At 46.7% G+C, this 22890-nt stretch overlaps 1 protein-coding gene across 1 annotated transcript in view; it reads left to right on the forward strand.

The window, feature by feature from the left end:
- The window catches only part of LOC119455499 (angiotensin-converting enzyme), a 57101-nt gene that overhangs the window by 20613 nt on the left and 13598 nt on the right, over positions 1 to 22890 (forward strand). The window contains exons 6-8 of the mRNA XM_037716906.2: positions 6601 to 6698; positions 12196 to 12365; positions 22131 to 22255. Coding sequence (XP_037572834.1) covers positions 6601 to 6698; positions 12196 to 12365; positions 22131 to 22255 — 393 coding nt within the window. The remainder of the gene's footprint in view (positions 1 to 6600; positions 6699 to 12195; positions 12366 to 22130; positions 22256 to 22890) is intronic.

Here is a 22890-nt window from a genome sequence, read left to right on the forward strand (position 1 = left end):
GCGTCGGTGGGCGCTACAGGGCACCCCCGCCCAGATGGAACATCGAAAAGGCAAGCCAGTTGAATCGCGGTTGAAAAGTGTCCGTAGCCAGTCCGAGTTGTGAACTTGAAGGCATCGGGTCGCCACCACTACTCAGGCGGGCGGCACTGCGAGCTCCGCAACGGTCGAGGGACTCGCTAAACGGACGCTGTTGGGAGGGGCGCGTCCAGCCGACGATATAATGATCGGCCCATGCGTATTGAAGGAGGAACGCGGAGGCCTGTGAGGCGAATGGTACGCCGGCGGTACCCGCGCGAGCGTTGTCGGCGGCGTATTACGTGCCGCACCGTTACGTGGCGCGTAGGGTGCGCGCACGACCGATGGAGTTGAAGTGCTGGGCGGACCAAGGAGGTTATAAAAAAACTTCTGGAGTGGAGATCCCCTATGCGCGCTCATGCGACCGGCTGAAGCCTGGAAAACCGGTTGGCGGCCATCTTGCTCCAGGCAAGAACGAGCGCTGCTGGCGCGCTGGTAGCGTAACCAGTGCGATTTCGTGGTGGCGTTTTATGATGAAAGCGGGAGAATTACTATGATTTATTTAGCGCAGATGTTTTTTTTAATGCGACAGCCTTTTATGCATACCTCATGGTGGGGTGTCCGTCTCAAGACCGTTTCAAAACCGTGCTGTTGACACGAAATGATCCTCTTAGGATAAGAGGTGATAGCGCGCGCAATACCACTATTAAGTATACAATATTAATTAAGCATGTGAACTGCAGTAACAATGAATATAGATAGGTGAATGAAGTGTGTTGTGACAGTAATAATGTTGAATTAGGAGTAAATAATCGTGGATTAAAGGGGTTTAGTTGGGTGATAGGAGATCAACGAAAGGTAATGATGGGAAGAACACGCGGTGCTGTGCTAGTTGATGATGATGGGAAAGCCACATTTAACATTCTAAAAGTGATTACGCGATTGAACTGAGGCGATAATGCGTGCACAGAGAGGTGAATTAGGCGAATTTAGACTGACTTTTTGCTGAAAGAATTGTGACGAAATAAAGTGACGAAGACTCCGTAAAAGAAGTGGCAATCGGCCGTCGTATCATTGAGTTAGCGACGCTAGGGCTTTCATGTCGCCTAGTTCTATCATCAGGAATCCCCAGTAATCTTTGTCATGTCAGGCTAAGGACAAATGCACAAGGCAGTTGTTAACGCAAGAATACGTGGGCTGAAGCTGTAACGCGTTTCATGCGCATCAGCTTGCCACATTACCGAAGTGACACGAAGTACAAGGTGAAATCAGTAAAGTGGTAAATAAATTTTTATTATGTCCTGGCTATTTTGATAAAAATAAGCATAAAACAACATGGTGAAAAAAATGAATAACATATTGCATAAATACCTGGTGCATCACAGTGTATACTATAGGAAAACAATGCCAAACAGGCATACATAAAATGCAAACACATCAAAACAAACAAATTTTTCGGCTGCGCAAAAACAAAAAGTTGCACCAATGCCCAAAATTAAAGGCATGCTGATAATGTCACTTCTTAAGGCGCACGGTTCAGTAACTACGAATAATGGCTTTTAAATATTGTAAAGATCGTGAGTCCGCAATAGACGAATTTGTATGAACTCTGATTTGTATAGAGCTTTCCACGATGGCATGCAACAGCAACTTGATCTCCGAAAACAGTAATATTTGCGATCCAGCCTAAGTTAAATTACGCCGAGATAGGATACCTATAGCTGCACAAGAACTGTTGTTGCTCCAGGCACATATCGTGTTGTTACACACACGATATGTGACTGGCAATACTCTTTCTTTGCCAGTTAGGTCAGTTATTTTCTTGTTTTGATGCGAAACAGTTGCGTGCCACGATTATAAACAGTCAACTTGTGAGACGCAGCTACGACCTCCGCCAGGTCTGTGAGCTGTATCATTTTATATAAATAAGTAGTAAATAATTCCTCTCGACATGCGGAACCCCATATGCAAGCGCACCGGAAATATATACGAACAGCAAGCATTTCTTACGAACTCGCTTTTTTATGCGGATGTGCGGAGAACACTAGAAAAATGGTTGGAGTGCTGCCCTGTCGCAGCCTTGTCGTTTGACCAGACCTGTCAAAACAACCCTCTTCAAAGTGCACCGAGCAAAGAACATCCGCATCTTTAGGCGCCCAGCCATCTCTGCGAACAGCGGGCTGCGATGCGTCACGCAGCGCTTTAAATTTTCTCTTTCGGGAACCTGTCGCACAAACATACGTACGCAGAAAAAAGCTTGTTTCAGCCTATATTAGCCAATTTAAGGTAGATTTCATGTACAACAGCGCTCCTCGACGGAGATAGTGCACAGCAATGGTCGAGCGATTGAAGGCTTTTTCGCGCTACATATACACGTGAAACGTTACTCCTGACTTTTGCTTCGCACGATTCGTGCGACGCAGGCGTTCACCATCCCATTCAGCAGAGCTTGGATGTTCCCTTACAAACGCAGAACTACCGCTCAGCAGACCATAACTAAGCACTATAAATGCCGCAAATGCCGAACTACCGCAAGGGCCCAAGCGGCGCAGCTGCGTTTTCTGCCCGGAGCAATATGGCGGTCGCCGGCGTCAGCCGCGGCGCGGCATCTCCACTCCAGAAGTTTTTTTATTGCGATAGCAATTATATGGACACTCAAAAGCAGATTTCTGCCGTCGGCGTCGCCGTCGCCGTAGCCGTCGCCGTAGCCGTCGCCGTCGCCGTGAGGTTCCGTATGACGTCATTTGGAGAAGAAATCGTCGCCGCGCGCCGAACGCTGTATGTGCGAGTGAAAGGGCGCGAGGGGCGCGTCTTTCACGGGGAGTGAACGCACGGCGGAGAACAAACGCGCGTTCCGCGCCGTGCTCGATTAAGGGCTGCAGAAGTAGGCGTCTCTTTTCTCCTTTACAATCACCATATATGTAGAGCAAACGCACCTTCTTCCGACGCGCGAGAAGCCGTGGGGGAGGGGGAGGGAAGGGAGGCGACGTTTAGCTGCGGCACCAAGTGCCTATTTATATCACAGGCCCGGTATTATCCAGATAAATATGAGGGCAAATGTCGGTTATGTGAAGGATGGGCGGATCTGAGACACATCCTGTGGGCTTGCCCTCAGGTGACTCGACAGGGCCGCAAAATAGATAATGAGGAGCAGTGGGAGGCCGTACTACTCAGTTCTGACCCGGAAGTACAACTCTGGGCCGTCCAGCTGGCTGAAGATGCCGCCAGGGCCCAAGGGCTTCTGGCCGCCGTTTAGGCGGGGACCTAGTCCCCAAAACCGCTGGACCTAATAAAGTTATTTCTCTCTCTCTCCGGCAACAGTCACCAACGCCGCACGCATTTTGAGCGAACGCGGGCAAAACGCCGATGGCGTCGACAACAGTTCTGCGTGTTGCCGATGCTGCTGCATGTCCAAGTTTATACAGCTGATAAAGCTAATATCATTACTCCGTATAGCTCTCTACAAGTTTGCTATCGCAATTGATGCTTCGCCTTTCAGGTGAAACTGCGACCACTTTTTATAACCTCCTTGGGGCGGACCACGACGCGAGCAGTGCAGGTGGACGTGGCGCAGCCTGGCGGGGTACATAGCGACGGAATACGTCGCGAGTGAGCCACGAGCTGACCGGGCAAAGGGGGGTCAAGGCCTGCAGGAGCGTCCGGTGGTTCGTTGAGGACGCCTGACGTGGGATGCAGTGAGGGTCGCTGAAGGCCGTGACCCGTGTCCGCGGTGGTGGTAGCCGGCAGAGTCGGAGGCAGTGGGATCGGCGCGGTACCGAGCTCGCGCGCCACCACGGAGACCGCGTGGACGGGTCGGGCGTCGTTGTTGCAGGAGCGATGGCATTGGAGACAGACCCAATGGCGTGCGGCACGGTAGCCGGCGTTGGGACGGCGATGTCTCCACTATCGCCTGCCATCGTTGGGGGCGAGAAAGGCGATGACGTGGCCGGTGTCATGGTCGTGACGATACCCTCGGCGACAACATTGTGCGCGTACTCGCACGAACGAGACCCCTGGAGAGAGCCGGAGGCCGGGGACTGTGCGGTAGCGTATCGGGTTGTCGCCGAGACGGTATCGGGGCACGCGCTGCGCGTCTTTTATTTTCTCCTTCGACAGCCGGCGCCAAGGCACCAGCTGAGAGCGCCGAACGAAGCACCCCGCGCTGCGGCGTCGGTGGGCGCTACAAATACCTACCGACTTTTTGATGACTCGACTCATTAGAGACTAGCTTTAAATTCACTTTCGATTATATTTATACAGTGTATATTGAGCCCTGCATTTACTTGAAAGTTAGGAGCACACTGTACGTGCCTTTTACTTCGCCCTATCGCAATGTTTTCAGAGGGCGGCATTATGTGAAATAAACGACTCAACAGGAACAAGATATGCAGACTCAGCAAACATGCCTGTAAGTGATGCGGTCCGCAACGCCTTCCAGAGCGTCCAAAACTGTTCCCCGTATGAGAGTTCACAAGCCTCTCCCTTCTCTCCTTGAAAAGCTAAGGCGCGGCCGCGGGAAGTTGTGTACTTTCGAAATAGATTGCAAGGCAAGTAAAAAAAATTATAATAAAATATTACGCAGCCCGATGCCTATAAGGCACGTTCGAGATTTCCAACGCACCTCTTGAATATGTCTCTTACACGAGTCAAGGCTAGAACTACGTTTTCTTCCTCAAAATGTATACCTGCGCTCAGGCATCGCAGGTAGAATTCACAAAGCCTTTCGTTCGTATAAGCGTCCCTTGCAATTGGCTAGCGGTCTTCCCCATGTGCAGCCTCAGGATTGGCTAGAATTTGTGCTTAAGAAGGATATTTAGCTTAAGAGTTTTTTTTTTTTTTTTTGTGACTACGAGTGCATAGTTTTAGCTCCATGTTAAGCCACGATCACTTGATTTATATACGCATTTACGGCGTGGCATGGAGATTCGAGATAGATAAACTTTAATTCAAAGATAGTTTTGTCTTGCCCCAATGGGGAATCGCTAATGGTCGGGACCCCTAGTCCAGGGCTCCGCTGGCTCTAGCCATCTTCTCTGCTCTCTGGATCAGCTTGAGCTGGTCGTCGAGGGCCGAGCTGGACAACGGTGCCTCCCATTGCTCCCTCGTGGTGTTCGTGTCATTGTGTTTTATGTTGTGTAGCGTGCACTCCCACGTAATGTGGTATAGGGTTGGTGTGGCCCCACACCACGGACATTCGTCCCTGTAGGCTGTGGGGTGCATGCGATGTAATATGTGTAAGTTCGTGTAAGTGCCTGTCTGGAGCCTACGCCAGGCAGCGGCATCCTCCGTCTTTAGTATTCGATGGGGTGGGGGATATCGCAAGCGACTCCCTCTGTGGTAGTTCAGGATTGCTGAATACTCGGGGTCAACTGGGTCAGGGTCATCTGCAGTCGGCGTGATCAGTGCTCGGTTATGTGCAAATTCTCGAGCTGCTCTGTCGGCATACAGTTTACCCATGATGGCAGCGTGACCCGGTATCCAAATGATGGTTATGATGGTGTTGTCGTCAGCGTCCTCCTTGGGTATTTGGGCTAGGACTTGTGCCGCAGGTCTTGCGATTTTTCTCTGTAGGAAGTTGCGGCAGGCCTGCTGGGAGTCCGTGAGGATCGTCAGTGGTTTGCTTGCGTGTTGGCCTTCGCGGATGGCTAACGCGATGGCCAGCTCTTCCGCTTCCGTGATCGTGCAGGGGCGGGTCGATGCACTGGAGGTGACGTGGCCTCGGCGGTCGGAGACCACTGCCACTGCGCCCTTTTTCTTCGTTCCGTACATAGCGGCGTCCGTAAAACGGGCCGTGGTATCGAACCTGAATGTTTTCTCTATGTATTGGGCCCTCGCTTTCCTCCTTCCGGAGTGTAGGTAAGGGTCCATGTTGCGTGGTATTGGGGCAATGTGATACCTGTCCTGGACGTGACGAGGTATCGTGCAAGTTTCTTGGGTTCGTATTGAGACACGTCCGTCTACGCTGTAATGATTTCCGCAGTGAAAAAAAAATCTTCGTAAAGCCTTCTCTCTCTGTTTTGTTTTCTCGTGAAGAATAGACACGTAGCGCAAGAATGATTGTCCTATCATGGCTGTACGACGGTATAATAGCCACTGTGTACGACGGTATAATACAGTTGTGGCAATGCCTGTATTACATTGAAATTCTCTAAGAACTATTATCATGCAGTATCCGCCAAAGTGCTATAAATCATGACTCCGTGGTAGCTTTCAGCACAGAACTGCACGGAAACGAAGAAAACGTAGAAAAACATTGCAACTTGGATTCGCAATTCAACCTTGCCCAGATAAGTATAACCTACCTTTTTTTTTTTTTTTTTCACAGTGTGCTTTGGGCTTCCGAAGCTCTAGAACGCTGTGCGGTAGACGAAACCGTGCCGCCCAGAGAGGCGGACAACAGTCATGAATCGGTGTGACACCCACTCTGAAGCGAAGAGGAGTGAGCATGCGTCGGCAATGCTCTTCGAGATCGGTAATCAATTAATTGTCCGCTGAAAGAGCAATGTTCGGGAACAGGTCGACACAAAGCGGGGCGTTGACGAATTCAAGACATAACAAGCAGCTGTGTGTACACTTTTTGCGCAGGTCACATCCACTCTCAAGATTGGTCCGCAATAACCGAAATGACCCGACCGTACCCGAACAAACCGGCAGTTGACGTCACGGTTGCCATGAACGAAAAGGCAAGTGCTGCAACATAAGCTATACTTCCAATTTCGTCGTGCGAAATTGGAAGTATATTTCGGAAAAAGCTTTCGAGCATCTCTCTAGCGCAGATGGGATGATGATGTTCGCATTATAGAACGCTCAAAGCAAGGCAAGTTCGATAATGATACTCGAACAACGCACCCACCTCTAGGCCAGTAATATACGTAGAACTTGGGTTGTACCCTCCGTATAACTCTACATATAGACGCTCTACAGTTGACATTAAGCGGAAGAAATGGAGCTGGGCAGGCCATGTAATGCGTAGAATGGATAACCAGTGGACCATTAGGGTTACAGAATGGATACCAAGAGAAGGGAAGCGCAGTCGAGGTCGGCAGAAAACCAGATGGGATGATGAAGTTAGGAAATTTGCAGGCGCAAGTTGGAATACGCTAGCGCAAGACAGGGGTCATTGGAGACCGCACGGAGAGGCCTTCGTCCTGCAGTGGACATAAATATAGGCTGATGATGATTATGATTATGATGATGATGATGATGATGATGACAGACGCTCATACGATGCAACGGGTTCGACTTCCGACAGCGGCATCCCCATCCCGATAGAGCAGGAATGCAAAACACGATTGTGTAACTTCTGTCGCACGGCACAGTGACACTAAACAGTATACAGTCGAACCTCGATATAACGAAGTTGTACTTGCAGCGAAAATCTTCGCTACATCGCGAATTTTGTTAATTCGAGGTTTCGTTATTTCAATGGAACTAAGATCGGGAAATAAAAATAATTTGTTACATCGCGAATTTCGGTAAATATATGTTCGTTATATTGAGCTTTGACTGCAATATTCAATTAAACTGCAGTAGTCGATTACGCCTCTGAGAATAGGCTTGGTAATCTCGTTGTGACGTCATGAACTTTGACAGCGTCTACCCAGATCGAGAATATTTTTGACCAGTAAAAAAGGACTACGTGCTTATACAGTAGGCTTAGCGCGCATCGAACAACCACCCCACATAGACCAAGTAGCCCAACTACGTATAATTTCTAGTCATGGAATACATTGCGTTCTAAAGATAATTTAACGCGAAACCTGTGACACCAGGCACGGTGTGGAAAATACCCGGATTGTTTATTACAATTCGTAATACATGACTAAGTTGGTTTGATGTGTATATAAAGTATTGCACCCATATTGGCAAGTTGTATGTTTCGCACAGTGCTTTCCCTCGCTGCATTATTTACTCATTCTCTGAAACGATCGAGAAGTCGGTCGATCGATCGAGAAGTTTACCCATTTTGGGCATCTACCGTAAAATTAGGTTGCGCTTTCTTCATATATATATATTTCGCGCTGTATCATTTGTATGATTTTTTAGTGGCCCAACGTGCTCCTTATGCATGAAGAAGAGCTTTTTCCTCCCAGCGTGGTCTTTGAATACAGTGCTGTATTTTGTAAACACATAAATAAACCTAGCAAGTTTTGAGCACTCTTCATGTGCCAGAACGGCTAAACTACCACAAAATAGTTTGAAAATCTGTGAACGTCAGGCCATGTAATTAGAGGCAGAGGTTTCCGCAAGAAATTCAGAAAAAAATGCTAATTTTCTGGCTTCGTTTTTAAAAATTAATAATCAACCTTTTCTCGAATATATGAAATAAAGTTCTGAAAATATACTTCATCAGTCTAAATTGTTTAACTGTTTAACTGTTGCTATTTAGTGTCCCTTTAAAGGCCCGCCGTGGTTGCTCAGTGGCTATGGTATTGGGCTGCTGGACACGAGGTCGCGGGATCGAATCCCGGCCACGCGGCCGCATTTCTACGGGGGCGAAATGCGAATACACTTGTGTACTTAGATTTAGATGCACGTTAAAAAAACCCCAGGTGGTCGAAATTATTCCGGAGTCCCCACTACGGCATGCCTCATAATTAGATGGTGGTTTTGGCATGTAAAGCGCCATAATGTGATTAATTTTAATTGAGTGTCTCTTTAAATGACTTCGGGTGGCCTAAACTGGTACTGTGCCGTCATCACTCAGTTGCATCGTTGGCATATAGCAGTTTACTCGTGAATAACGTTGCTTGTTTAATCGAGTACATCGGTTCAGTTTCACCCAGGCCTAGTGAGCCGAGGGCGCGCACCTGAAATCCTGTGTGCACTTGTTGCGGACAGCCTTCCGCATTCAAGTAAACCGCTGTATAGGGTGGCTGCGGACGTTTCCGACCACATATCGATGTGTACGTGTCCATAAAAGAATAACCTATAGGCAGGCCATCCGCCTAAAGAAACATTAAGGCCAAGGCCTCTTAGAAAGCAATGAAGAGACCCTTTTAGAAACCAACAGCTTTTCGCCGCATTTATTTATTTATTTACTATTAGTATGCTTACATTGACTCAGAGGCCAATACAGTATGGGGGTAATGACCGTTTATACAAGAAAAAATGTAAGCGATATTACGCGTGTAACAGAATATTACAATATCGAAATGACAAAGCCCCATCTATACAGCAATCCTATAACATAAATTTAAAAACACAAATACAAAAGGACAGATAGGACGGATATTGGTTAGATATAGAAATTCCTTATTCTGTTATGAAGCACGTTTAAAATTTGTCTTGAAAAAGTTACGCATACGTCCTACTTTAGAGACTACAGAATATATGTGGCGGAATTATACGATAAATCGCTAGAAAAAATTACGCATAAACGCATCTCATAGGGACGCCCGGATACAATTGGAATTTTGAACTCGCAAATTTCCGAACATTATGCTGCATTTCTCCTGCGGAAAAAATAAAGGGCTGATTACGAGCAGAGAAAATTACGGGTAATATTTATTTTTTTAATTTCGCGACCAATCCTCGCAGCCAATGATATCGACGTGCGTAGCGGATATTGCGGTATTCACGCGTATTTCTGTCATTTTTAATGGGCGGAAAGTACACAAAGTATTCGAGTTCAGTCTTTGTTTATTTCGTATACTGCACCGTTTCCTTTGTCGAGCTGCTGCTGTCACAATCTATATGACACCGCAATGAGGTAGTGCAATTAAGGCCGCGATTACGTAACGATGCCTCCCGCTCGATTCTACGCCCCTCCTATCATCCATCGTTCACGATCGGCTGATTCCATTGATAACATGGGCGGAGCGTCGCTCTGACCACTGACGAATCGCGAAAAGGAATAGCGTCGGTACAGGCATCACCACAAATCGCGATCCAGGTATAATCTTCACAGACCACAGATGAAGACCTATAACATCGCGTGGCACGTTAGCTTGTTGATGCTGCATCCTCCATTTTTGTGTCATCTGACAGTTATCGAGAGGTACTCGATAGTTGCCTTTTGTCATCTGTGACGAAACAACGGTCTAGACCGAATTTGGGGGAATTTTCACAAAAGCTACAGCAATAATGCGCGTAAATCACTATCGCACAGTTCCGCATGCTTCAAACTTTAAATCGGGATCGGATAGTCTACGTAATTGCAACTGAGATAATCCTAAAAAGGAAAATATACAATGTATTCCATCGCGTATTGTGGAACCGAAGAGAATAAACCAAGTGATGCGGCCATACTTTCTTTTAATTTTATTTTGCATCATTTATGGCTTACCGGCGGAAACGTATGGAGGGGCTTTACGCTAAAGAGCATTGGCTCACAGCAAAAAATAATGACTGATTGATTCACGGGGTTTAATATTACACTAAATAGAAATATTATTTCCCCTGTATTGGTAAGCTATCCTTCTACAATATCAAAAGCACCATACCACTCTCGCCGCCAGAAGACGCTTGGTAAGCCGGAGAAGACGCAAGAAACACAGGTGGCGACACCGCATTGAAGTTGCCGTACGAGCTAAGTATTGACCCTTTTCGCGGCGATCCCGTGGGCGCTGCCATGTTTGATCACGTGGTGACCCGTCCATTGCTTGCCTCAACTGCCTCCGTTTCCTCCGTGTTTACATTAGATGTGTATGACGCCGGTGCGGCTTAGCAAACCTCTGTTTCGGCAGATATCGTAGACAGTGATTGGGTGGACGACACGAAGCTTCGCCCACTGCTTCAGAGAACATGCAAAAGCGCTTTCGGAGCTGATTAAGCTACGTCCAAACGGCGCGAGCAGCACATATGGTGCTTGCTCTATAGCGGGGCTAAATATGAATTTCAAACTTTCCGCTCATGAAATGGATCAGGATTAGTGTGTTTTGCACTTCGTTCTTTATTTGGCAAATTGTTTTGAAGCAGCTCATATTTTTGACTAAGTAAAGTTCGTCGGTGAGGTCACTATCTGATTATTTTCTGCCTAATCACTCGCGGTTGTGCTCAGTTTCGTTAGATTTGTTGTTGCTGCACTTAAGGCTTGAAACGTAGATATTCTGTACACTGTAATACCTTGTAGCAAAGATGTATTATTGCTGGTAACTCGCTTACTCTCGTGGACCGTCACGAAACATTTAGCTTCGACCATTCGTGCGCTATCGGTGTAGTCCATCATTTATTGTGTGTATAAACTGCACATATATTCAAGTGTGCGCCCATTCACTTATTCTTGACACATTGGCGAAAGAGTGGGCGTAAGTTTCCGTGCCGGTTGGGGTAGATGGGTGTAGATACTGTGCGCGAAACCTACTATGACAGGAAGCGGCGCTACTCCCTTTATCACTGTTTAACGAGCGGTACTCACTCTTGCCAACGTACCGGGGCTGAAGCCCTATCATTGAAGGTTAGTGATACAACGCTGGCGGATGAGCAAATTTGTGTATCCTAGAGGAAAACCGTACATCTCAAAGTGCCGGTAACACGTACGGACAGTTGCAGCAGTGGTCCGCAAACTTGGCCCCACATATTCATTACATTTCTTAATATGCCAGTCGCTATTTTTGCAGCCAACTACTGCACGCGTCTTCGATCCACATTATTCAAACCAGCATGAATGAAGCAGAGTGCGTTAGAGAAAATTCAGTTGTATTTCCGAAAGCTGCTCGCACAGAAGCAAGGTAGAAGCGGTAATGGTTTCGTTTTCGTGCGCTGTCGCTGAGGCAACGTATGGCGCACCGCCGTAAGCGCCATCTCGTTTCTCTAGAACAAACTGCTGCGCGAAAAGGGTCAATAGCTATTGATGATAACTGCTGGGTCCTCGTTTTTCCATATCACTTAAATTGGACTGCAATGCGTTCTAAAGGAGCAGCCATGGATTGAATATATGGCATGTTTTGCGTACTAAGCCCCAACGCGGCCCAAGCATTAAAAAGATACTTTGAAATACGTGACGTCACACTTCTTTTTCTTTTTTTAATAACCATATTGGCTCCACTACTCTCAGTTACATGCTATAAACTGAGTACAGTAGGACTTACATGTCATGCGCTCTATAACGTGCTTGTACAGAGCATTAAATTCTCGACCGCACTTTGTTTAGACAACAATGGGGACACATAAAACGAGGTACCTATTTGCGTATAAGAAAGCTCCAACATTTCACCCATCGGTTTCTATATCTTGCAGAACATGACTGTTCTCGACATGTTCAAGATGTCCGAGGAGTTTTTCACCTCCATGGGCCTTCCGCCAATGCCCAAAACATTCTGGGAGCGCTCGGTGCTGACAAAGCCTACAGACAGAAAGATCGTGTGTCATGCTTCGGCTTGGGATTTCTACATCGCTAAGGACGTAAGGCAAGTATATGTACTGAAATAGTATAGGAACCTTGGGTAATGTTGTGTACGATCAAGTTTGACAACCAGCGCTAACACAGGCTGGGACGAAGAAATTGGCTCAATAATGATGGTGATGATTTATTGGCATCTCCTTTGAAATAGAACGGTGGCAAATAGTCACCTAGCCTGCTTGATTTAATTAGGTATGCTGTACATATTTCTCATTCTAGCATTTCTTATACATCAACTTAATCTTTTTTTTTCTTTCTTTTTCTCTTCCTCAAAACTTTTCTAGCTACCTTGTACCGCTACCTATGCATGTAACGGATCTGGTCGTGTCAATCTCTTCCCTGATTTTTCCCACCAATACTCTGAACGTCTCTTACGTCGACTGCTCACCGGTTGACGCTTTCGCCCACTTTAAATCAAAGCACTTCTGGAAGGTGTACGTTACCGACGGGTATCATTGGCTGAAAACTTTCGCCTTCCATTAGGATGTGCTGAGTGGTCTCCGGATTTTTGCTGCAGTACATACATGTTTCATTTTGATGCGAATATTTGCTCCCGTATGTTTTTGTCCTTAGGCAACCAGCTCGAGCCTCAAACAGCAAGGCACTGCCTTTTGTGTTATCGTACATATTTTACTTCTAATTTCTTTCTTCTCATTCTTGCAACTCTCCATGATATATATATATATTTTTTTTCATTCTTTACATCAAATTCACTGTCTCTCTTTCTCTGACTTTCTGATGACTCCTGTTTGTTTATTTACACTTTCAATTACCGCGTACTTGATTGCCAACTTTCTTGACCTCTTCCTCCATTCTATGTCCACACTTTTCAGGTACAGATATTTGTGCACTTTAGCCGCTCTTTTATTTTGATCCATGTTCCTGGGTCTTTCTTCACAAATAAATTTGCTCTGTGCTTCTCGGACTTCAAAAGAGGCCCAACCCATGCCACCCTGCAATGCCTCATTTGTGGATTTACCATGGGTTCCCAAAGCCTACCGGCCTACCGATCGTTGGTTAACTTCCAGCCCCGACAAGATATCCGATTTTAAGCACAGAATAGCATTTGCGGACGTTAGCGCTGGTACCATTACTCCTTTCCAGATTCCACGCACTACCTCATACTTATTGTGGCCCCACTGTGCTCTGTGTTTCATTATTGCTGCATTCCGCTTCCCCTTTATTTTCAGATTATCTTAGTGGGTGCTCGAGTAAGTCGTTCCTTCGTTTAGGCATAAACTGAGGTATTTATATTGCATGATAATGGGTATGACTTGCAGGTGAATTGATACCACGTAATTACTCGTCTCTTCGTTAAATATAATAATTTCCTATTCGTCTGTGCTAAACTTAAGGCATAGGTTTCTCGCTGCGTTGCGAGACATATTCGCAAGTGTCTGCAAATGCCGTACATTTCCCGCTAGTAGCACCGTGTCGTCCGCATACATCAGTCCGCGGACCTTCTGTTGCGCCATTTGTCCATTCCAAATATAAGATAACTCAAACCCTGATTCACTGTTTTCAGTCGTCTTTCTATGCCCTTAACATAAAGCGTGAACAACAATGGAAACAGAGGTCATCCTTGCTTCAGTCCTTGGTGAACTTCCAGCAATTCATTACATTTCCGACCTTCTCATACAATTTGTACTCGGTTGTCTCTATAACGGGTGTTTCAGCGAACACTTTCAAAAATTTTAAAGGTTACCTGTGGCAGATAGCACAATTCTAGTTCATGAACTGGTCTACTCAAAGAGACGGACATTACTTGCACAAGAAATTGAAATGCAAAGTCGACTAATTAATAAAAATTCACTAATTAAGTTTTTAACTAATTGCCTTATGACCCATATTGCAATTTACAAATTCTAGCCGTGGAGTTCGCAAGGTGGATCCACTTGGAACGAATTCTCATGATGACACCAGTTTCAAGATATTAATTCCCAAACTTTGCGGAGAAATACATTGGCGTTCCAGTTACTTTCATAAAGAACGTCGTTTTATGCATTCAAACACAAAAGTAATTGGAACGCCAATGCATTTCTCCGCAATGTTCGCGAATTAATATCTCGAAACTGGTGTCATCCTGAGAATTCAATCCAAGTGGATCCACCTTGCGAACTCCACGGCTAGAATTTGTAAATTGCAATACGGGTCATAAGGTAATTAGTTAAAAACATAATTAGTGAATTTTTGTTAATTGGTCGATTAGGCATTTGAATTCTTTGTGCAAGTAATGTCCGCTTCTTCGAATAGACAAGCTCATGAACAGGAATTGTGCTATCCAGCACAGGCAAGCTTTAAAATTTGTTGGAAGTGTTCGTTGAAACACCTTGTATATCTCCCTCAGCAGCTCCACAAAATAGTCATCTATGTCTTCGTGCTTGAGAATATCCCATAATTTCCTGTATACGCTATCGTAGGCTGCTTTAATATCTAGAAATGCTATCCATGAAGGTCTATTCTGAGTTAGTGAAATCTCTATGCACTAAGTCAGTACAGACATTATATCCTCTAAGCGTCTGCCTGGCCTGAACCCATTCTCTAGTTCCCCCAATACATCGTTTTTCTCCACCCACTTCGACACTTCTAATTTTATGGCTTGCATTGTCATTCTATATACCACCGACGTCACTGTAACTGCCCTGTACGAGCTCGTCTTGCCCTTATCGCATTTGCCTTTGTAGATGGGGTTCATGTTGCTTTCGCGCCATCCAACCGGAATTTTCTTCGTTCTAATCACTTGCTCTATGGCATTACTCAGCAGTGACTTGCTCTTTGGATCGATGTTTTTGATTAGCTGTACCTATTGGCATTTCATCGGGTCCGGCTGCTGTGTTATTCGGGACATTTTCTTCTTCTCTTTTCTCGTAAAAGGTTTCTATGCTAAATTTTGATTTCCCAGGCTTCTCTGTTGTTGCTGCATCCGCTTAAGTCAGAACTACGTTATTTTTTGTGCCGAAGTTATCCCTAATAACCTCTCTGATGTACCGCAGAGCATCCTCTCCTTCGAAGATGTTACCGTCTTTATCCCTTATAGCCGTCTGAGAATTTTTAGTTGGAGCTCCGAGTGCTCTTACATGGTTCCAGAATCTGCTTGGTGCACCTTTTTTTTCTTTTGCTAATGTTATGCACCCACCGTTCACTCGTGCATTTAATTTTCTCTTGCACGAACCCATTCGCCACCTTTTTCTCGGAGTTTGTTCCATCTAAGGAGCACCTCTTTGTGTAATCCCAACTTCGTGGCTTCTCGACGATCCCTAGACGCCTGCTTACGCTCTTCTATAACTTGCTTTGTTTCCTTCTTCCACCACTTACGTGGTTTACGCTTTCCAATCGAAAAATGGTTTGGGGTGTCTGTCTTATCTCCTACTGCATAACGTCTACCAGTTCTTTATATTCCCAGACTGCTGTAGGAAATGCCTCCATTTATTTATCTATGTTCTTACGATCGCTATTATTTGCTTCTCATTCATTTTTTAGAAATTCTGATGCTATTGGTTCGTGTTTATCGTATCTCCCAAGTTATAGGGCTAAATGTCTACGATCATTACCAAGGATATCTTTTCCGTACATGTTCGTCTATCATCACTTGGTCTAGTCATTCGTAGACCGTGTATGAGACTAAAGCGTAATCAATACATGACTGCCTGTTTCCACATCGCCACGTTACCTGTCCATGAGACTTGTCATCTATGTTAACTACTGCAAGGTTCTGTTCATCACACAGATCCAGCACTAGAGAACCGTTGGAATCAGTATATCCGTCTAAATCTTCTGTGCGCGCATTCATATCTCCCAATACCACCTGGCCCGATTTCTTGAATTCATTATTATTGCTTCTAACGCAATCAATTTATTTTAGAGCGCAGCTTTTAAGCGCCCGTTCCTGCGACGAACGTCGTCGTCGGCGGCGGCGTAACCGAGCGAACGAGCACAGCGAAACATGAAAGCGAACGCGGAACGCAGCGGGGAATGAAAGACGCGAGAAGGAAAGCAGAGAGGAGGGTGCAGCGCAACCAGGAGGCGGAAAGCGGAGGAGGGTATGGCAGAAGGGTGAGGAGGAAAGCGGAGTGCCGGCGGAAACCAGGCATGCGGCCAGCGCAGAAACAAAGCGCTGGCGTGGGCTTCGGACCCACTGCGCATGCGCTACTTTGCATGCGGCGCCACTGCCGATAAAGAATGCGCTGCGCGCGAGCCACGCGTTCCCGTGTTCACGCTTTCTTTCTGCACAATGAGCGACGCAACCAATAGAAATGCTTCGTCTGCCGCTGCTGCTAAAAACGAGCTGCCTGAGCAGAGGCTCAGCGCCGCCGCCGAGAGCACCCTGTCGTTTGGAATCAAATTCTTTTATACCGCGAATTCAAAACGCCTAAACAGCTTCGTTTGAAATTTGCATTAGAAAGTATCGTAATCGTAGTTCAATTTTATTTATCTGTTCTTTTTTCAGCATCTTTCTTTTTTCCTCTTCTCCGAGTGTAGGATCGGCAATCGGGCACCGCCTTGTTTAATCTCCCTGTCTTTCCTTCTTCGTTTCTCTCTCTTTTCGCTGCCATGCCGTCGTTATCGTTCCGTCGTCGTCGTGCGTGAGATTCGCATGTCGAGAGCGGCAGGTTTTCGTTGAGCGACGCATTTCCGTATAAAAATGTGGCCAAATTGCTCGTATACCCTCTATACTTACAAATGGTCGCTAAACAAAAACAGCGTCCCGCAAAAAAAAATACAACAATGAAATCTTTGTTTAAACCTATTCCCACAGCCTGCGGGAACCACATAAATTTATAGCCTAATGACTCGTCATAGAATAACCAGAGCCGCGGCCGTGTGACTCGAAGCACTCTGCTCGGCTTTGGCCAGGTGGTCTGAATGCTAGACCTAGATTAAGTGTCAAGGGTGTGTGATGATAGCGCACCCACAAAGCCGTGGCCAGAATTTGAATCCGCTACCCGGTGGGATGACGGTGTGCTTCCTCGGCCTCATCAGTGGCCGAGATCCAAGTGCGCTGTCGCGGTCAGACGTGCTTGGCAAAATACGAGTGCGGCTCGGCTGCAACCTAGCCCAGCTGAGCGACCGACAGTTAAGTGTCCGCCATGGTGACGCGGCGGATTAGGGTTGATGTCCCACTGTCATTTTCTCGCGACAGCGTTTAGGGCCCCATGTCGCAGAAAATCTGGCGTCGGCAACCGGCGTGTGATTAAGTTGGCGGAGAAAATCATCCAACCACATCGACCGCGCAGGCCCTTCACGTGGTGCAAGGTTTTGGCGAACAAAAATTTAATTTCTCACTGTGAAATCCGTCAGAAAAATGGTAAAGTACGACTTTACCATTCGGCGTCGGATTCGCCGTCGGATTGTAATTTGAATGCACGAGAAAACCTAATTCTGCTACAAAGAAACTCAAATATTTCTACAAGACCTGCGCGCGTCGGGGCAATAGCAAACAATTAATAAAATAATAAAAAAGGTGCTAGGGCCTTCACATTTTAATATAAGACCACTTATAATGCCCCTGGAAAAACGTATTTCCAGCAATGCATTTCAGTTTAGAAGTGAAGCCGACTTTAAGGAGATCGGTGTAAGCTTGGTCTTTGTAAGCTGGCTTTCCCACGTTCAGTGTTGCAGTGAATGAAGCCTACTTGCCGTATGCGAGCGGTGCGATGCGAACGGGTCCCGATAACGCTATCGCGTTCTACGAAGCTTAAACGTCCTTTAAGATTTTTTTAACGCGATGCTTTCCTTTCATAGGTATGGTTCTGTAGTGAAAAATGTTGTAAAAAATAGCTTCGATTCGCGCAAAAACAACGTTTTAAAGCGCGGCTCTTAGGTGCCCGTTCCTGCGGCAAGTGTCGGCGTCGGCGTTGTCCGTCTTAACCGAGCGAACGAGCACAGCGAAGGGTGAATGCGAACGCGGAGCGCAGCGGGAGATGAAAGACGGCGATAGCGAATAGAGCACGAGGAGGAAAGCGGAGGAGGGTATGGCGAAAGCGTGAGAAGAAAAGCGTAGTGCCGGGTGCTGCGGCACCAACGGCGCAAAGGGAACTGGCGACTCAGTCTCGCACGCGAAAGGAGGAAAACGGGAAGACAGCCCGAGAGGGAACGGGGGGGGGGGGGGCTTCTACTCTGCCTGCCATTGCGTACTTGTACTTTGCCCGGCTGCGGCCGTCGTACGCACCGTATCTTGAAATCGATCTGCCGGCGGCTCATAGCTTTGTATGCACTCTGCGTTCGCCGCTCAGTTTCCGTTGAAGCAATAGACCACACGAACATTCGCTCAATGCTGCTGCTGCGCTTGCTCACGCCAGCGTTCTCACAGCGGTTGTCTGGGGTCGTCGAGTAGGATCTATTAATGTTTGCTTGTGCGCGCTGACACCATGCTTGTTAATTCAGTTAGTACGTGAATGTGTCCAAGTTTATACAGCCGATAAAACTACTATCCTTACTCCGTATAGCTCTCTACTAATTTTCTATCGCAATTGATGCTTCGCCTTTCGGGCGAAACTGCGATTTTTTTATCTGTGCCGTATAGCTCTCTACTAATTTGCTATCGCAATTGATGCTTCGCCTTTCGGGCGAAACTGCGATTTTTTTATCTGTGCTACCACCACCTGCCCCCAGGTAAGCAACTCCAAGCCACGTCCTTTTGCCTTTCCATGTGCCGCTAATCCATAAAAGCTCCTGACATGCCTCTTTTAGCCTTTGCCACTTCATACCTCGCCGAATTAGCATGCCTACGCCTCCGCCTTTCCTGTATCCAGTCATTATACGCGTGTGTATACAGGCTATCCAGGCGTGTGTATACAGGCACTATACGCGCGTTACAGAAGGCTATCCGAAAGGCAGGTCTGGTTACCGGCGAGCGCGAGCTAGAGCGTCAACAACAACCACACTCATCGTCGTCTTCTTTCCCCAGACATCGAAGCGCGGTCAATCGCCTTCAGTACAATATATATATATATATATATATATATATATATATATATATATATATATTATTGACCCCTCTCATACAAAATTGTCAATAACAGGCGGCTGCTCCAAATCTCGTAGATGCGTTTCAGTCAAGGTGTCTACGCTAATAGCTTCGTTATTCAGCTGCGTTTCAATTTCCAGCCATTTTTACTGCTTGCGACCACCCAGCATGTTTATGTAACCAATTTTACCGTCTCTATACTTATATTTCGAGCCTCTTTTCTACGCTTTGTGGCCTAATTCTGTTCCTTGCTGGTGTGTCGCTACCCCCATTCAATGCTTAATCTTCCTTCCTCATTGCCTGGGGCCCGCCTGAATAAAGCTACCGCCCGTGAAACGAATCGATGTCCAACCGGTGTTGCTACACTATCGCTAAAATGTATCCCATCACGCACAAAAGTGCCTTCGCTGCTTTCTCGGTGCATTTCTCAGTTGATGTCAACGACCATAAAATTCATTGCCGTATCTAGCGTCCAAATTTCCCTGTTTACTACAAGCACTGCCCTTTGAATTGCATACTGCTGCCTTTAAACCTCTGTCACCGTGAAAACTGCGATTTGGGCTTCCTTTGAAACATGCCGCAGGTCGGTGGCCTCTTTGGCTATTTGCTTCGTGATCCCTGCCCCTCGTCCGTGCAGTACATCAATCACTCCGCCCGTTCGCGGTGCTCGCATCGAAGCAATCACCGTTGCTTTGCGGAGTGGTGGCCCTCAGCTTCATTTCCAAGTTGACTAGCTTTACTCCTACAAGCTTCCTCTGCTTCTGTTCGCTCTTGAGTTCCTTCTCTAGCTTCCGAATCGTCAAGGAGCACCTACCTTAACGGTTTGGAAGCTTAAAGGCTTAGCTAGCTTATGCTTCTCCTGCTCTAGGCGGTCTACTCGCGTACCTAGCACACACATCCCACATATTAAAAGTACCCTGTTTGCATCGCGTACTGACTCAAACCGCGTTTCTTCCAAAGCGTAGGAATGCTCGCACTCAAACCAAGAACGCCTGGGTCCCTCCTAGTACCGACCATTATCTTGCACTAACAAGGCATCGTACAAAATTAAACCTACTTGTAGAAAAATACTACAATTATTCATTACAACAAACTGAAAAGCATGAAAAATAATATACATATATTGCTCGTTTAACCTAACACATCTAACTACCAAATTAGCGCAAAATCAAATGAAATTTCTTTGGCGCGCTGCTTCTGCTGCGCTGAGAAGGCACTTCGGCGTCACTCGAGGTCGGCTCACAACACGTGTTGGAAGGAGAACGCGGCAAAAAGAAAAAAGGAGCGGTCGCGCAGACCACAGAAACATGCTCCACTAAATTGGGCATCAATGCAGGCGTGCCCTTAGGATGACCATTTGTCAACCACCGTTTTCACAGATCGACTATCAATTTTCAGCCTTACTTGTTCGGTAAATTGAAAGCATTGTCCTTTAGCGGAACCGCAATAAAATATTGGACCGCGCAAAATGCCTAATTATAGCTTCAGCTGGCGTGTATGCGTATTCTCTCGGCAGAATTTTACGTTTGAAATAAGTGGAAAATAAGCTAGCAGAGATACTTCCTGATGACAAAACTAGTAGAAAAGAAAGAAGAAAAAGCCGCCACATGGTAAAAAAATCTACACTGCTTTGAAAATAAAGTTTACGTTCTTCTGCTTCAGGTTTATCTTCGATGTGGCGAACAGCGCAGACCACGGGATAAGCGGACGAATAAAACAGTCATCTGCGCCGTCCGCCATATGCTAAACCCAACTAGTCCACATGTACAGCTGAGGAACGTCGATGTTTGTGGCGCAAACAGTAAGCGGAAGAGAGAAGAGAGGGACAAGAAAGAGCGCCAAGTGGGGCGCTCTTTGTCCGTCTCAATTCTTTCTTCCACTTACCGATTGCGTTACGAACATCGACAGTTAACCAAACTAGCCCGGCACCGTAATCAGCTTAGTACCGTCAAACTTATCCTGTCCCTCAGCGATGACCTTCACCGATTGTGCATACATGACCCGCCGCGGTGTAGCCCAGTGGATATATGGCGTTGAGCGCTGCTGAGCTCGAGGTTGCGGGTTCGTTTCTAATCCAGGCCGCTGCGGCCGCATTCCGACAGGAGCCGAATGCAAAAAAAAAAAAAAAAAAATGCTCGTGTGCTGTGCGCTGGGCACATATTAAAGAAGCCCGGGTGGTTAAAATCAATCCCAAGCACCCCACCACGGCGTGCCTCATAATTAGATCGTGGGTTTGGCACGTAAAACCACAGAGGCGAATTCATTTCGGGCGTGAATTTCCTTTCACTGCCGGACACGAACGGCATGCGGCCATAGCATTCATGAAAGCAGCGATCGAGCGCAGAGTGTTAAATAAAGGAAGTGTACGCAATATTTAGGGCAATTACTGTAGGAGGACGAGCCCCAAAAGGTACAGAAAAATTTGGAGTGCGTAACCACTCGCCGGAAGTGCCGTAGAATCCGGATCGTTTAGAAACAGCCACATCGTGGAAACAGCGCAGCGCCTGGGCATGACCTGAGAGATTCGTGTCTTACTGAAAATCTCCAGAAGCCATGTTCTAGGAATTGCGTCATATGCGCTCACAGCCAGGTGTCAAGAAATTTACACAATAACCAACCCTGCAGATTTGACAAAATTGCTTCGACGGTATACATGCTACTCGTTTAAAACCAATGCGGTCAAAGAGAAATTTCGTTGCAATTGACCTTTTAGTAGCTTGTCTTTGCTTGTTGGCTATAGCACGTGTGACATGAGTTTTTGTTGATAACGAGTGGCTCCTCGAATTTGACGCTGACTGCCAACAGGATCAAGCAATGTACACAAGTGAAGATGGATGACCTGCTTACTGTGCACCATGAAATGGGTCACGTTGAGTACTTCCTCAAGTATGCCAAGCAGCCGGTCTTCTTTAGGACTGGTGCAAACCCAGGTGAGCACACACTGGTCTATTATTTTAGCGGGCAATGTCCTACACTATCACTGATTAACTTCACGTATTATGAGTGGCGACTTAATGCACAAGTACTTAAAGGGACACTAACGCGAAACACTCCATTTTCGTTAACTTCGCGGTAATAGGTTGATTATTAGACAAAAAAAACGGTCAAAATATTTTTTTGGCTTCGCGTTGAAACTCTAGGGCCGCTACGTGATTGTGATGTCACGAACGTCAAATCTTTAGAGTGATACCTTTAAGGACCCCGTTACGCAGCAAATCCCGCGCTGACCGTGCGTTGACCAGGAGCGAACATTTTCTAGCAATCACAGCACGGCACGCGCCGCGTTTCTACCAATCACAGAGCGGCGGGGTCGCTCGGTTCCTTGCAGCATTACCAGATGGCGCTCGCCTCCGCGCATCCGCGCCGCCGACCGTACGAGGGAAAAAAAAACAGAAAGCTCGCCTTCGCGCATAGCGTTTCTCGGTAATAGAGAGTTTTAGTTTCACGTACGTGGATGCTTTGCGTACGCAAACGTGAGAACTCTGCGTATGTTCCGCAGCACGCGTCCGCTACGTTTATAGTTTCACGTACGCAGAAGATGCGCCAGAAGTCCCTGCGTGGAGCC

The sequence above is a fragment of the Dermacentor silvarum genome, chromosome 6, assembly GCF_013339745.2.
Source record: "Dermacentor silvarum isolate Dsil-2018 chromosome 6, BIME_Dsil_1.4, whole genome shotgun sequence".
NCBI lineage: Eukaryota > Metazoa > Arthropoda > Arachnida > Ixodida > Ixodidae > Dermacentor > Dermacentor silvarum.